Source organism: Spermophilus citellus, assembly GCF_964194105.1.
Source record: "Spermophilus citellus genome assembly, chromosome: 2".
Taxonomy (NCBI): domain Eukaryota; kingdom Metazoa; phylum Chordata; class Mammalia; order Rodentia; family Sciuridae; genus Spermophilus; species Spermophilus citellus.
The window spans coordinates 9891061-9906048 of record NC_138183.1 but is presented as its reverse complement, the minus strand read 5'-3'; the positions used below and the strand labels follow the sequence as shown (position 1 = coordinate 9906048).

General features: G+C 42.7%; 1 protein-coding gene across 7 annotated transcripts in view; it reads right to left on the bottom strand.

Annotated features, from left to right (window-relative positions):
* MAPKAP1 (MAPK associated protein 1) overlaps window positions 1–14988 on the bottom strand; it is a 241660-nt gene that overhangs the window by 37980 nt on the left and 188692 nt on the right. For all 7 annotated transcript variants that reach the window (XM_081281928.1, XM_081281927.1, XM_081281930.1 and 4 more), the window contains one exon: window positions 1468–1608. In XM_081281928.1, the coding sequence (XP_081138054.1) occupies window positions 1468–1608 (141 nt within the window). The remainder of the gene's footprint in view (window positions 1–1467; window positions 1609–14988) is intronic.

Here is a 14988-nt window from a genome sequence, read left to right as displayed (position 1 = left end):
ACAGCCCTCACACGCTGCTCACTCACTGCTTTCCAGGCCCTCCGCAATCCTCAGAAGTTGATGCTGCTGATAGTCTCATCTAAATAGGGCAGAACTGAAGCTCAGGAAGATGAAGACCCTGGCTCACGGTTACATGGCTAGTTATGGATACAGCATTATGCCCAGCGAGGTTCATGGGTCCATCTCTTAATTATTAAGCTGTGCTGTCAGCAGGCTGCAAGTTCCTGTCAATCAAGTTGGGAAGGAATATGTGAGATTTTTGAGGCTTATTACATGTTATCCAGATTTAGAGTAATGCCAACATAGAAAAGAATTAATTGAGAAACAAAGCATTTGTGAGAAACTTAAAATCAGTGAGCCCCAGAATTAGAATTTAAGCTTTTTTCCTCTATGCAATAGGCACACAAGAGCCAGGAAGGGGTGATGTGGCAGAGTCAGGAGGGTTTGGCTCCCTGATTGAGAGAACCTGGCATCCCTACCTGTTCCTCCTCTCCCCAAACATATGTGGAGTCCCTTTGTTAGGGGGCAGGTACACCCCAGGGTTCCACTCTGACACCACCATCAGCCGCCTGTGAGATGGATGAGATTGCATCTCTTTGTACTTTAGTTACATTCTCTGTCAGATGGGGACAGTAAAAATACCTATGTTTTAGGTAGTTAAGTAGCACAAACAAAGCACTCAGCACAGTGACTAATATCCAGTGGCTACCTAGAAAGGGTAGCCATGATGATGAAGATGGCAAAAATGACAATATTGTATTAATATTACTATTATGATGCCTTTTCTACTCCTGTTGGGTTTCAGTCAGAACAGAAATTTGGCATTTCTGCTGAATTAACAATTCACTGCAAATATGTGTTCAAGGCTAGTTCCAAATTATCTGGTGAGAATCAAATACAACCTGAGATGCTTACAAAGCTTCCTGAATGAAAAAACAACAAGTTCACAGAGGAACAAAAGGCAGCAGTGATGTCACACAACAGACTTGAGGACAGAATCACAGAATGAAAAGATCACAGAACTTCACCAAAGTCGATGAGCTTGAACAGAATCTCAAGTTGGCTCTACTTCTAATCTACTTCGTAAAGAAGACACAAGATAGAGCAGAGGTGGGAAAAAGATGTACTTTAAATTTCATCATCATTCAACATTTTCTCAGAAAACAACCTACCTTTTTTATTTTTATTTTTTGGTACTAGGGATTGAACCCAGGGGTGCTTTACCACTGAGCTGCATCCCCAGCCCTTTTTAATTTTTATTTTAAGGCAGACTCTTGGCTTCAAACTTGCGATCCTCTTACCTCAGCTTCCCCAGTTGCTGGGATCACAAATGTGCGCCACTGTCCTCAGCTAACAAATTAGCTTTAATCATTCAGGTCACATAAAAGTTGTATGTCACTTCTTTCCCTCTTTCTACATGGACTACTGATATAAAGAGTTCAGTTCATCACCTGTCCGTGTACTTACCTAACTGTACATCGGTCGTGAATCGTAGTCTGTGGATCATGCTGACTTTGAATGACTTGTAATGGTGGCTGCTAAGCATATCCTGTACCGTAGCTATGTCAATTTGTGAATCCTCCTCAAAAACCCCATCTGCCCTTGAACCTGGGGAGGAAAAAAGCACTTTAACACATAAAGATACATGAGGCTTGGCAAATGGTGTCTGCTTAAAATGCTTTGGGATAAATTAAAATAATATGGGCTATTTAATTTGGAGAAGAAAAGGCTGAGCAATGACTTAATAATGCCATTCCAGTAAACAGAGGATGGTAACGTATTAATCATTCAACAATTAATTCCACAAACACAGCCTATTCTACACCAGGCCTCGTCTGGGCAGTAGGATAAGAGGAGGATAGAAAAATCCCTGCTTGCTCTCGGTGAGAGCTCAGTCTCCGTAAGACTTAAGTCAAGATCACAAGAGCATGGGTGGCCGAACCTCTTGCTTTTCTTCTAAATGTGATTTTCCTGATCAGAGAAGTAATTCATGTTCCTTGAAGAATCCCTATTCCTTCCAGGATTCCCCAACCGTCTGTTGAATGGTTTCCCCGCCCTGCACTCCAGTCTCTGCTGGTTCAGGTGGAAGCCTGCTGGCGCTTGGATGTCTGTGACAGTCTCCTCACTGGCCGCCTGGCCGCCAGGCTCCCTCTGCACCACAAGACTTTTCAATTCATCTTTCCAAAGGTTTGATCATTCATTCACTCACCAAATGTTTACTGAGAGCCCTGTGCATGCTAAGTATTATGATATGTGACTCGGGAGACAAATAGGAAGACTGGCGCTCCAAAGCCTTCCCTGGCTTCCCAGAGCCTCCTGAACACAGCAGACTTTTTTCAGTCAAGCAATCAAGGCAGCCCACAATCTGGCTGAAATGTACCTTCCCACCCTCTGTCACTCCTTACACATGCCTCCTCTTTTCCTGGGGAGCTCTTCCCATGCTCCTCAGACTGCACATGGGTCCAGGGTTTTCTGCTTCTGGGCCTCTGCTCATGCAGTGCTCCCTCCACCCTCGCCCAGAGTTGTCAAAATCTGCTCCCTCCCCCAGGCTAGCTCAAACTCCACCTTTTCCATGAATTCTTTTCTGATGGATCTCATTGGCAGTGAGTTCCACAACGGTTAGTGGATACTGGACCCTACAGCCAGGTAGATCTGGTCTCAGTTCACAGCTCTGCCTCTAATTTGCTGTGTGACTTTGAACAAGTGACTTTACCTTTCTGAACTCCAGTATTGAACTCCAGTTTCTGCCACTCACAGACTGTCACAATTCATTTAAAAAATCAAATAATATGCTTAAAATAATCATGGCTACTGTTTATTTATTCAATTCTCAGGATGATATTCAGCCTTGCAATAAAATTGTTTAGTGGTTGCTTTGTCCTAACATGGAGGCTCGGTGAAGGTGAGTAAAGTATTTATTTATGTCTGTATTTTCTCCTGCAAGCAGTATAGGCAACTGGCATGTTCACTAAATCTTGTCAAGTAGATAACAGCTGGTAGGGACAAGAACTTACTATGTGCCAAGCATGGTATTAAGCACATCATACATGTCACCACATTTAAGGCTCATGACAACCTGATTTTCCATCCTCTACAGATGATGAACCTAAGGCTTTTGGAGGCCAAGTCATATGCCCAAGGCTACAAAACTTAAAGGCAAACTACCCCTTGGTCTCTAGAGTCTGGAATGTGGGCTTCTGAAGTTGTGGATGCTGCTGGTCTTCTAGGGCTGAGGGGAGTACCAGTCTAGCAGAGGTCAACCAGAGCAGGGGCCATAGGCCTTGTGTAGGGGACCATTGGGAAACCCACATAGTAATGGCTTGGGACAGGGCTGGAGGAATGGAAAACTACAGGCTTGGGTATCAAACTGGAAAATTCTGTTACATAACTGGCAGTCTGTCAGCTATATGCCTTTTCCCCTCCTAATCACTGCCTATAGGGCGAGCTTTTCAAGAAGCTGGTTTCTGATGCTGTCACACTGAACTCGGACACTGAAGTTATTCCCAAATTGGGCAGTTTCAGCACTCTCAATAAGGCCTTCTAATTGGTAAGGATGTGGGATGCCTCCAACTGAGTTCTACCTTGGAGCATCTTGCACATGCTGTCCTCTCTGCCCAGCAAACCCTTCTCCCCATTTGTTCCCTCCTGCTATCTCCCTAGGCCTCCTGAAGAACATAGATCAAGTGGTGCTCCAGGGAAATGCTCCCTGAGCCCAGTCCCCCATGTTAGCTTGGCTCTTTATGCCACTGTGCCGCGTGTTGTCTTCAGAACAGTTACCATAAGTAGTTTATTGCCTGCCATTAGACTGTAGACCCCAGAGGGCAGGCCCAGACCCTGCCAGTGCTACAGTACTGAGGAGGAAGCAAGAGCTTAATGAAAATTTACTGAACGAATGTGAACAGGTGCCATGTCCACAGGAAGGCGATGGTCAGAGAGGCTGCATGACTGAACCAACATCACACTGCTCTGACATATCGGCAGGGGCCACTGCGTGACCCATTTCCTTTCTTTGCAACACCTATGAATTTGGACAGTTGTGTCACAATCACAGTCGCTACTATCTCTTGAGCAATGTTCACATCTGACCTGAGAGGCTGGCTAGAAGTTTAGAGTTTAAAATATAATCATTCACTTTTTCCAATCTATATTTTTATACATGAGAATTATAGGGAATTTTAATAAAATATTAAAATTCTTTAATGTTTAAAAAGTTGGTTAAAGCCTTCTTTTCTGAGAAAATGTATTAGATATAACTTAGTTCTTAATTCCAGAACTTCTGTTTTCTTTACTAATTAATATTTTTTAAATATTGTAGGTATTTGATTTGGAAAGAGGTAACAGCTCATTATGCTAAAATGCCAATTACTAAAAGAAAAAAAATCCACACTTAAGATTTTTACATTTTATGATGTTGGATTAAAACCAATTTAAAAATTACTATAACGTGACATATAATTTTTTTTTACCGAGCAATCTCAATGCCAGCTGCTAATAAAGCATCTTAGCTGTAAATGATAATTCAGATGCTTTTAGATAAAGTGGTGCATAAATATGGCTGGAAATTGATTTAGCTTCTTACAGAAGCTACTGAAGAATGACATATTTTGTTTAATACACCAGCTAATGTAGTCCTAAAAGCTCAAACAAGTGCCAGTTTTCACTCCTAAATTTGCTGTGGGAGATTAATGAAAACTTTATATTTTGCTGAAATGTTAATAATGGGCAGATGAGATGATAGGATTTTAGTAGAGGTCTTAAAGCTACGGAATAACCAGCAAGGCTTGTCAATTTCCTTATATTAATTTTGTTCAAGCCTTCTAGAGCTGGAGCCGCTCAGCACACTAATGCTCTGTGCATTGACCTTCTACTCTCTGCCAGTGTAAATTCATATCCCATTTGAGGACTTAAGTCACCCTGATACTCGAGTGAGTTCTGAGCCTTGCTCCCGCTGACAAGGGGTGTGTTTGCTTTTATGATCAGAAGGGCGACAGCACCTGGAGAGTGGGGAAGGAACAGTCCTGCACTCGTCTCCAGTCCATGCTGCTTGCTCCAAAGCAGGTTAACTGCTGCACGGGAACAAACGCTGGACTTGGGAGCTCCAGTGCCATTTCTCAAATTAGACCCAGGAGTGCCTCTGCTTGGAGGGGCATGTCTGTGTGTGCATGTGACGTCCCCGCAGCCAGCAGTATGCAAGGCTGTGGGAAGGCGGGGGGTGGGGGGGCATGGGGTTGTGGGGGGCAGCGTGGTGGTGGTGGTGGTGGTGAGGTGTGGCTGCAGGCGACTACAGAGCACGACAGAAACAGGCAGAGAGAAAAGCCCACAGAAGAGACATGCCACGGACACTTTATCTAAAGACCAACATTTGAAGAAAGCATTATATCAAAAGTTATGTTTTCGAACCAGAAATGTTCTATGCCTTGATGTAAATGTCTTTAATGTTTGTATTCTTCTGGAAAAGAGTGAACCCAACCACACACCAAAGATGCTTGAGACTACACCACTGGCATATTAAAATCATTATTGTACTATAAACTTCACATTAAAAAACTCGCTTGTGTTTGAGAGAAGCCATTTTTATCATCTTAAAAGTGAAAAGTAGGGTGCACCAGAATGTCTTAAAAATAAACATACCAAAAAAAAAAAAACCCCACTCCCTAAACCATTAATTTAATTGAAATATAACCTTTGTATTTTGTTAAATTAGCAATTAAAAAGGTCACAAGCAATTAAATGAAACAAAAGCCACACTGTGTTCATCTACATTAATGCTAACTGGGTCTCTCCCTGAATGACAAGATAAATTGTAATGGTGCCTTCAAAGACTTCACGATGTATTTTGTCAAAGTCGGGAGTGTTAATGTCTCTATGTGCCATGGATTACCATAATGTATCGTGTCAAAACGCTCGAGCTGCAATAACTCATAGATATATTGTGATAGATCAAATTTGGGGGTGGGGCCTATTACTGATGGGGACCAAAGCTCAAATGAACTGACAGGCTCTGGAAATAAGACAAGGGTTCTTCACAGTGTGGAAAGGTGAGGGGTAGCAGCAGGCAGAGGATCCAGAGAAGTGGTTTAACCCTGTGGAGTGAGAAACAGGAAAGAGGAATAAAGGAATGAAGTCAGGCCCTTGTCCTAGGTGAAGAATGGCTGAACAAGGATGGGGCAGGAAGGGATAAAGGGAAGCAGAGAGGAGGAAAGGAAGGACGAAGGTGACTCTGAGGCCTGCAGCAAAGAAAGAGGAGTGCTGTGAGACAGCAGGGAAGTGGCCTGGGCTCAATTACATTAGGTGGGACATGAATATAGAGTTCAGCAATGTTGATTCAAACCCTGACTCTAGGGTCAAACTCTTTCCCAAGAGCCAACTTGCAGAGCTGGGACAGACTACCGGACTCTAGAGTCTGCCCTCCAGTGCTCCTTTCCCTTCCTTTGAGTGGTGCTGAAGGCCGCTCCTGCCCCACCCACCTCACCATGCTCCTATGAGCAGAATAAGGAGACTAATGACTTAAGTAAGGGTAAATTCTAAGTTGGGTATTCTCAAAGTGCAGTCAGGGACCCATTATGGACATATCCCCAAACCCCTTTCAGGGGGTGTGTAATTTCAATACTATTTTCAGAATAATAACAGGAAGACATCGTTTGCCTTTTTCATGCCCATTGTCTTACTAGTGCATGAAGCAATAAATAGTTCTGATTCTACATTGCAAATAATTTTTAAGAAACTATCACTTGAGTTTGGGAACAGTAATAAAAATATCCATGGTTGTCTGAAAAGGCTATTAAAACACTCCTCTCTTTTTCAACAATTATATCTGTGTTATGACAAATTTTCTTCATATACTTCAATCAAAATAATGTATTCATAACAGATTGAATCTTCTTTAAGACAGATATTATAGAAATTTGCAAAAAATGTAAAATAGTACTACTCTTCTCATTAAAAATTTTAAGGGAAATATATTTTTCATAAAATTTGTTATTTATGTTAATGTTAAATGATTAATTACTGCTATAGATAGATAGATAGATAGATAGATATAATCCAATAAATAACAGTTCTCCATTGGCTTCATTTTTGGTCTTGTTTGGTGTTGGGGTAGAATTCAGGGAGCTGTACATGCTAAGCATGTGCTCTACCACTGTGCTACATCCCCAGGCCCACCTCCATAACTTTTAGTTTTGGTACTGGGGACTGAAGTCAGTAGCACTTAACCATGGAGCTATACCCCCCAGCCCTATTCTGCATTTTAAAGACAGGGTATCACTGAATTGCTTAGTGCCTCGCTGTTGCTGAGGCTGGCTTTGAATTCGTGATCCTCCTGTCTCAGCCTCCAGAGCTGCTAGAATTACAGGTATGTACCATAGCATCTGGCTCACCTTGATAATTTTAACGGTGTAAAGAAGTCCTGATACCACACACTTTGAGAGCTGCTGACTTGCTTGGTTAGCATGGTGTGCTTTTATTGTCCCTGGACCTGGGTTTGCACAACCATGATGGACAATAGTATAGTAACAGCTGTGTGTATGTTGCCACCTGACAACAGCTGGAAGGCTTGTTCACACATCTAAGAATAGCTCTCTAGCAGTGATGAGATCAAGGCTAGTTACAGCCAATATTGTTTTCAAGCTTACATTCTCCCACTCTTGGTACTGAGGACTGAACTATTTATAGTTCATGTGATTTTGTTGGAATTGAGGGAGACCATAGAGGTATATGATTTTTTTTTTCAAACAAGCAGGCACTGATCACTAAATCCAAGCTCATATGAACTTGTATATTATTGGCAGATTTTCTATACTCATAGATATAAACTACATGGAACTTAAATCCATTTTACAGTTCAATGAGTCTTAGACCAATTATAAAAGGCCCTAATCCAGTGTAAGCTAAAGCAACTTCAGTCTCCCTTTTCCAAACAGCTCTGTGCCAACTCTAAAACTCAACCAGGAAATCAACGGCCACTGTTACACCCCCACCTTTCAGCTCTCCATAGCACAATCCTGCTGACCTCTCCTTCTAATCCAGAAAGAGTTACCAGCCTGCCACACGCCCAGTGTTGTGCCAGTGCTCAGGAACTCAAGAGGATGGCGAGCATCTCCCGTCATTGGAAGGGGGTACAAGCAATCCACAGGGGACCAGGATGGGAAAAACAGGAAGTGCACAAATGGTGAGCATGCACACAAGTGCTTGTTTTTGGCTGCAACAGAGAGAGTGTGGAGGGGAGCCGTGGAAAATGAAGTGGCGGGGCAGGGGAGAAGAAAGTTCTTCAAGTCAGGGGCAACATTCAGCTCAGGCCCGGACTCACAATAAAACACTGCTGTGCGAGGAACTGCCTGAGCGAAGGGCAAGTGAACCATCCTCCACTCCACGATCCCAGGTCCCAGGTCCCAGCAGCAACTGTACAAGCAATCACCCTGTTCCTGCCAAGCTGGACATGGCTCAGGTTATACCCGACGGAGAGGATGCCCTTTCCACTCTTCAAAATTTATATACTTCAAGGTCTAGTCCAAATAGAGCCTTCCCTGGTCCCCTGAAATCTGCAGCCCTCTATGGAAGTCTCTCATGGTGAGTCTCTTACATTAGCATCCATAGTCTCCTTGTGAGCTAGACCCTTGTAGCCAGGAAAATTCTGCTTCACATAGCACAGTGTCACCACAGATGTTCAGTAAATGCTGCCAGTGGAATGAACAAAGTTTGATGCAACCACAGACTTCAATGCAGTGAAATTTTATGTTAACCATAACAGTACTTCAGGTTTACACACCATTCCTTGTACTTACCATGGTTAATAGAACCTAACATGCCATTTAGACTCCTCAACAGAATGGGTGCACTGAGAACAGGGATCCTATCTCAATAGCAGCATTTCCTGAGAGCTTATTCTATGTCAGACACCTCGCTTGGCACTTCAAACACATTCTCTCATTTAATTTTCTCCAAGCTCCTTTATGTGGGAGAGTATCCTCTGTATACAGGTGAGAAAAAAATGAGGCTCATACTGTCATGCTGCTCCTACAGCTATACAACTAGTAGAAGCTGAAGCCAGGAACTGAACCCAGGTCTAATTCCAAACCTGTGCCCTTAATCGCTACATAACCCCTGTGGGTAAAACCATTCCTTTGATGGGCTGCAATATACAACTGTATGAGCCACAACAACATCTAAGAACTCAATTCCGCCTAGCCCTGCCATAACAAAGGAATCAGGAATAAAACTTAACTGTTGACTCCTTCAGTAAGACTCAGAGCTGACTGCATAAGTGAGTCATGGAGAAAAACTCTTCCTTCGCTCTCTGCATCCATCACATTTTTTTCCAGAGGCAGTTTAGGTCCCCAAAGCCTCATAAGCCCAAAGCTTCTCTTCTATTAAACACTTCCCCTTCAGCTGCTAGTCATTTTTGCTGGTCTCTAAAAAACGATCAATAGGTGATATACAATAACACACAACACCTCTGCAGTAATCTCTTAGAGCCATCAGGATCATGCAGTAAGGACAGATGCTTCACTAGAATCTGCTACGCTCCAACCAGGGCAGGGATCCTTGCTGTCCCAGTGTTTAACTGATTGGATTCTCAGAGCCAGTGCCTGCCAGGGTGGAGGACTTTCCACATGGAGATTTTGGATCTCCCTCAATAATTCAAGGTGATCTTGTTTTATGAGGTGATCAGAAAGAAAGAGTTTCAGATTTATAGAATTTCTAAAACAATCAGAACGTGGAAGGGGCCCACAGGCTCTGCACTCTGGACCTGCCTATTCCTCGGGCTCACCCTGCAGCACCCGCCCCTGCTCATTCTGTTGCACACATTTATTCACTTCCAAGTGTGCTGAGCTCCTTCTGGTCTCAAGACCTTCAGATGAGCAGTCCTTTGGCCTGCAACATTCTTCTCCTACTCATTATTTAACTAGTTTTTTCCTTTCTCAAGGAAGCCTTCCCCTGCTGCTCTCACCAGCTCTAGGTCCTGCTAACCACTATTCCACCTGTGTAGCACTGATTACCACCTACCAGCACCAGAACAATGGCTGGCCCAGAGGAGGGCTCCAATGTTAACGCTGGGGAACAGACAAACAAATATGTGCTCCAAGCGCATCCAACCAGCCTTTGGAGGATGTATCGTGACCACTAAGGGGTTGGACCTATACAGCTCATTTCAGATTTGCTTGGAAGTTAGGGTGACAGATTTCTCTTGACTTCCTCTTCCTTCAATGTCTTTGTTCCTATTTGAAGCACAGGAAAAGTAATGGAGTTTTCTAAGGAAACTGGCATTTTTGACAATTTACATGGTAAAATATCTAAGAGCTGTAACATCTGATCAACCCTGAGGTGTCCCTCTCCCTGACACTGGAATCAGTGAATAAGGACACGTCTGCTAGAAGAACCTCACCTCCCACTCAGAGTCACTGCAGAAACGTCACCTGATGCATTACCCAAACATTAGTCAGGGGCTGCAGGGGCAGGAGCCTACTGGAGGAATGCAAATCTCTATGCCCTCACTTACAGCCCAGACAGGGTTTGTGGCTCGTCAAACATGTTTCCTTACTGCTCTAATGTACCAGTGTATCGCTTAATGAAAGTTCTTAATTGTAATTCAATTAATTACATACACAGAGTCCCCAATTACATTTTCCAATAAGACATTGGCTGTGGTACAGGTCTAAATGCACTTAACCAATTTTAATATATTAAGACCAATTTCCCTTGAATACTAATTACTACCTAATGATAAAATGAAAAGGGGGGACCTTTTGAGGAAGGGGGAGGGTGAAAAATACAATTCACATGGAAGTTCTCAGCCCACACAGCAAAATTCAGATAATCATTACTGAAGGAGGTGGGGACATGGTGCAGGTCTGCTTCTTGTACAGGTCATCAAAGCTTTTTGTCCTAGGTATCAGCTACTCCATTGCCCAAAGGGGCCTGTGGAAAGTCCAAGAAGCTAGAGAGAAGGGAGGACTAACAGGGAGGGAAAAGGTTACCACATGCATGCTCAGACTAGCTGTGGTATCTGTGACAGGGGCTTGTCCTCTGTCTCAGGCACACAGATGCTTTATACAGTGCACCACAGTTCACAAAGCACTTTTGATGTACAGCCTTGTTGACTTGTTCCAATGGTTTAATCCTCACACCAGCCCTCCAGGGTAAAGATTACCATCACATTTCGATAGATGGAAAAATGAAGTTCACAAGGGAGAAGGACTTGCCCAAGGTGACTCAGTGGTGCCAAGTATTTCTCTTTTCCCCCATAGACACTGCCTCCAGCCCACATTATCCAGATGGCAGGAAGTGGACACAGGTATTCAGGGATAATATTTCTGTTTCATTTAAATTCTATTAGTGTCCAGGGAGCTAATGTGCAACATCAACTTGAAAAAACCCTCACCCATATAGAAAACTCCTTACCATGAATGCCCATGCCAAGACTTGTAACTGGCTTTCAGCAATAATTCAACCTAAAATATGCACCACGAGCATCACAAGTCATTTCTATTTATGAATAGAGTTTATTTGCATGGTCACATTTTCTTTTGTATTTGAAGAGTATTATTGTGGCATAATAAAAGAGGCTTAAAGCCCTGGTAATCAGGTCACATGACAGAAATTGGAGAGATTAGCAATTTGAAACTGAAGAAGGCAAAGCCTCCAGAAGCAGAGAGGAACCACCAGGGAGTCTCCAGGCCTGGCACACAGTTAAGCAGGAGGAGGAATTGGCCCATTATGAATAAGCAACAAAAAAAGGATCTGGAAACATCCCAGCATATGTGCACATTCATTCTCTGCATTCTCCTGGTTGCTTTTTCATTTTCCTTTTCTATTTAGTAGTGGGGGAGGGTCCAAATACCATCACAAAGAAACCTCTGCAGACAAAGATACTCACCCAAACTCAGGAGGATCTTTCCTTAAAAATCATCATGTACTTGACCCTGGACTCCCAGTGAGAAGTCTGATGATGTCAGGGAGGTAGAAGGCTCACTCCATCAAGGGAAGGAGCCAGGTCTGGCTAGACATGTGAATGCACACCTGGTCCCTGTCTAGTGAGAGTGACAGTCTAGTATGGGAGTGGGCAAATTCATGCAATGAAATCAATGATCAGAGAGGGATTCTGAGCCCAGTGAGTAGTCTGGAGAGCCTTTTAGAAGGAACTGCCTGCCCTCCTCGGTCTTCAAGGCAGTGAATGAGGACTCTCAGACTGTGACCCTCAGATGCTCTCCCTAGCCACGGGGTCTACCTGGAGGACCACACACCCTTCCTCAGAACACCTTAAAATAAGGAAATTAACAAGTTCATAAGGTACTGACGATAGTGGAAGGTCTTAGCATCTGTGAATCTCCTTCAAAAGAAAAGGAGATCCAAGGAGATGAAGCTGACGTTTACAAAGCAACTGATGCCTCTCTACAGCAGCTTCTATTAAGGAAATAAAATAATTAGATTCAGCTCTTTTACCAGACTTAATGGATAGAAGACACAGTTCTCCAGGCTCCTCATTATTATTTGTGTGACATTAGCAAACCACTTCACCCCTCTGAGCCCGTTTCCTCTTCTATAAAATAAAGGTGATGACCACACTAGCCTAAAATGTTATACTACGGCACCCATATCTCATGCAATTCTCAGAAAAATCTTGTGGAATAGATCCAATCATTTTCATTTACTTAGGAAACTAAGGCTCAGAGGGGTGATACAATTTTTCTGAAGTCAGCAATTACAAGTGGTTTACCCAAGGTCTGCCTGATCCTGGTGACTATGATTTATTTAAACACTGTGCTTAGCCTAGTGAGCGACAAAACAGAAAGACACGGTATCTGACATTTTAGGTGTTTCCTAAAGCCAGTTTAATTTCATGCCTATTTTGGCCCTGATGATGGAAAATTCCAGAGTTTCTCTCTTAAAGTTATGGAATAAATTGGTTCTTTCTTCAAGAACCTGTATGGGCTATCCACATATGATCAGTGGGAAAGGTCACCAGGAACATTTGGCAGAAAAGAAAATTGAGGCTGTTTGGTGCCAGGATTTATATAGAAGCTTGGACAAGGATGGAAGTCTTCTAATGTTACATCCTCTCCATAATGTACTCGTTGCTTCCTTCTGGTCTGATTCCAGCTTCGAGCAGACAGTTGGCTGAAGGATGCAGTAGATTATCAGACAAGAATCCAAACTGGAAAGCTCAAGGACTTTGGCTTGTCATTTTCTTATTTAGGCCAAGATCCAAGCACAAATGTTAGCTCTCAGTCCCGAGGCAGATACTCTTGTTGTATGAGCTTCATTTGCAACCTTTTTTCTCACAATGCATAAAGACAATTGTCATCACTATTCTTGGGATGGAAAGTTTAGCAACAACCTGAGACTAGGCACTGGAATCAGACAGCTGTCTTAGAATTTAGGACAGTTACTGGCTGGCTAACTTTGAACAAGTCACAACCTCTCCTTACAACGAGAATGTCTTGCAGGTTAGTTATGAAAACTAAAGAGAAAGCATTTTGCAAAATATCTAGCATAAGGCCTTATAATAAATAATTTAAAAAATACCCTTTGATGTGGATGATACAAAATATTGTACCCTATCCTTCCTCTGAAGGAAAAAAAAAATGAAAGGCTCTATCTACACTTATGGCAAACAGTTCTTGAAATACAAAGTATACAGCTATTCTGGGACACCAGAACACATTTGGAAAGTACCCTGCTTCTAAGTTCTTTGGTCCTATGACATGGATTTACAGACAGCCCCCTCCCAGCACTCTCCTTCCCTCCATCTGGATCACCCCTTCCTTACATCTCCTTGAGGGCTCTGACAATTCTGTGAGTCCAGACCTCCACATCTGTGCCCATCTGCTCTGTCAGCCCCAGAATATTGTTCTTTCATTATTTATTAATTACAGTTAATGTTTATGGTACTTATTATGACCAGGTACTGTTCTAAGCTCTTTAAGATTAAAACTCACTGAATCCTTCTGTCAACTTGACAGGGCAGATCAACTACCCAAAAGAGATAAAAGTAAAGGGTCTAGGGTCCCAGAACTAGAAGGGGCATGGTCAGAATGTGAACTGAGGTAGGCTGGCTCCACAGCACATTCTTTTACACAGTGCTTAATACTTACTGATCATAACTTAGCTCACTTCAAAAGTGGTTTTCATGGCCAGGCATGGTGGCACATGCCTGTAATCCCAGTGACTTTGAAAAGTGAAGCAGGACAATCATAGTTCAAGGTCAGCCTCAGCAACTGAGAGAGACTCTTAGCAACTTGGTGAGACCCTGTCTCAAAATAATAAGGACTGGGGATATAGTTCAGTTGTTAAGTGCCCCTAGGTTTAATCCCCAGTACCAAAAGTAAATAAATAACTACATTTTTAAAATGACTTTAAGGATAATGAGCCTGTCCTGATCAAACACACCAAGAGAAATGAAAAAAAATTCAATTTTTGATATATTTTTCTTTGTTTTAATCCCACTTCTTAATAGGTAGCTACTGGAGAATAATACATCATTCTTGGCCGGGCATGGTGGTGTAAGCCTGTAATCCCAGCTACTGAGGAGGCTGATACTGGAAGACCATAAATTCGAGGCTACACTCTCCAATTTAGAGAGAAACTGTTTCAAATTAAAAGGGCTGGGGATGTAGCTAAATGGTAAAGTGTCCGTGGATTTAATCCCTAGTACCACAAAACAATAAATGAAATTTAACAATCTCTTTCTGTAAAAAGAACATATTGGGGCTGGGTTGATCATTTGCCAGGATGTGTGAAGCACTGTTTTTTTTTTTTTTTTTTTTTTAAAAGAGAGAGAGAGAGAGAAATTTTTTTTTTTAATATTTATTTTTTAGTTTTCGGTGGACACAACATCCTTGTTTGTATGTGGTGCTGAGGATCGAAGCTGGGCCGCACGCATGCCAGGCGAGCGCGATACCGCTTGAGCCACATCCCCAGCGGGTTTGATTCTCAGCATCACATACAGATAAATGAATAAAATAAAGGTCCATCGACACCTAACAAAAA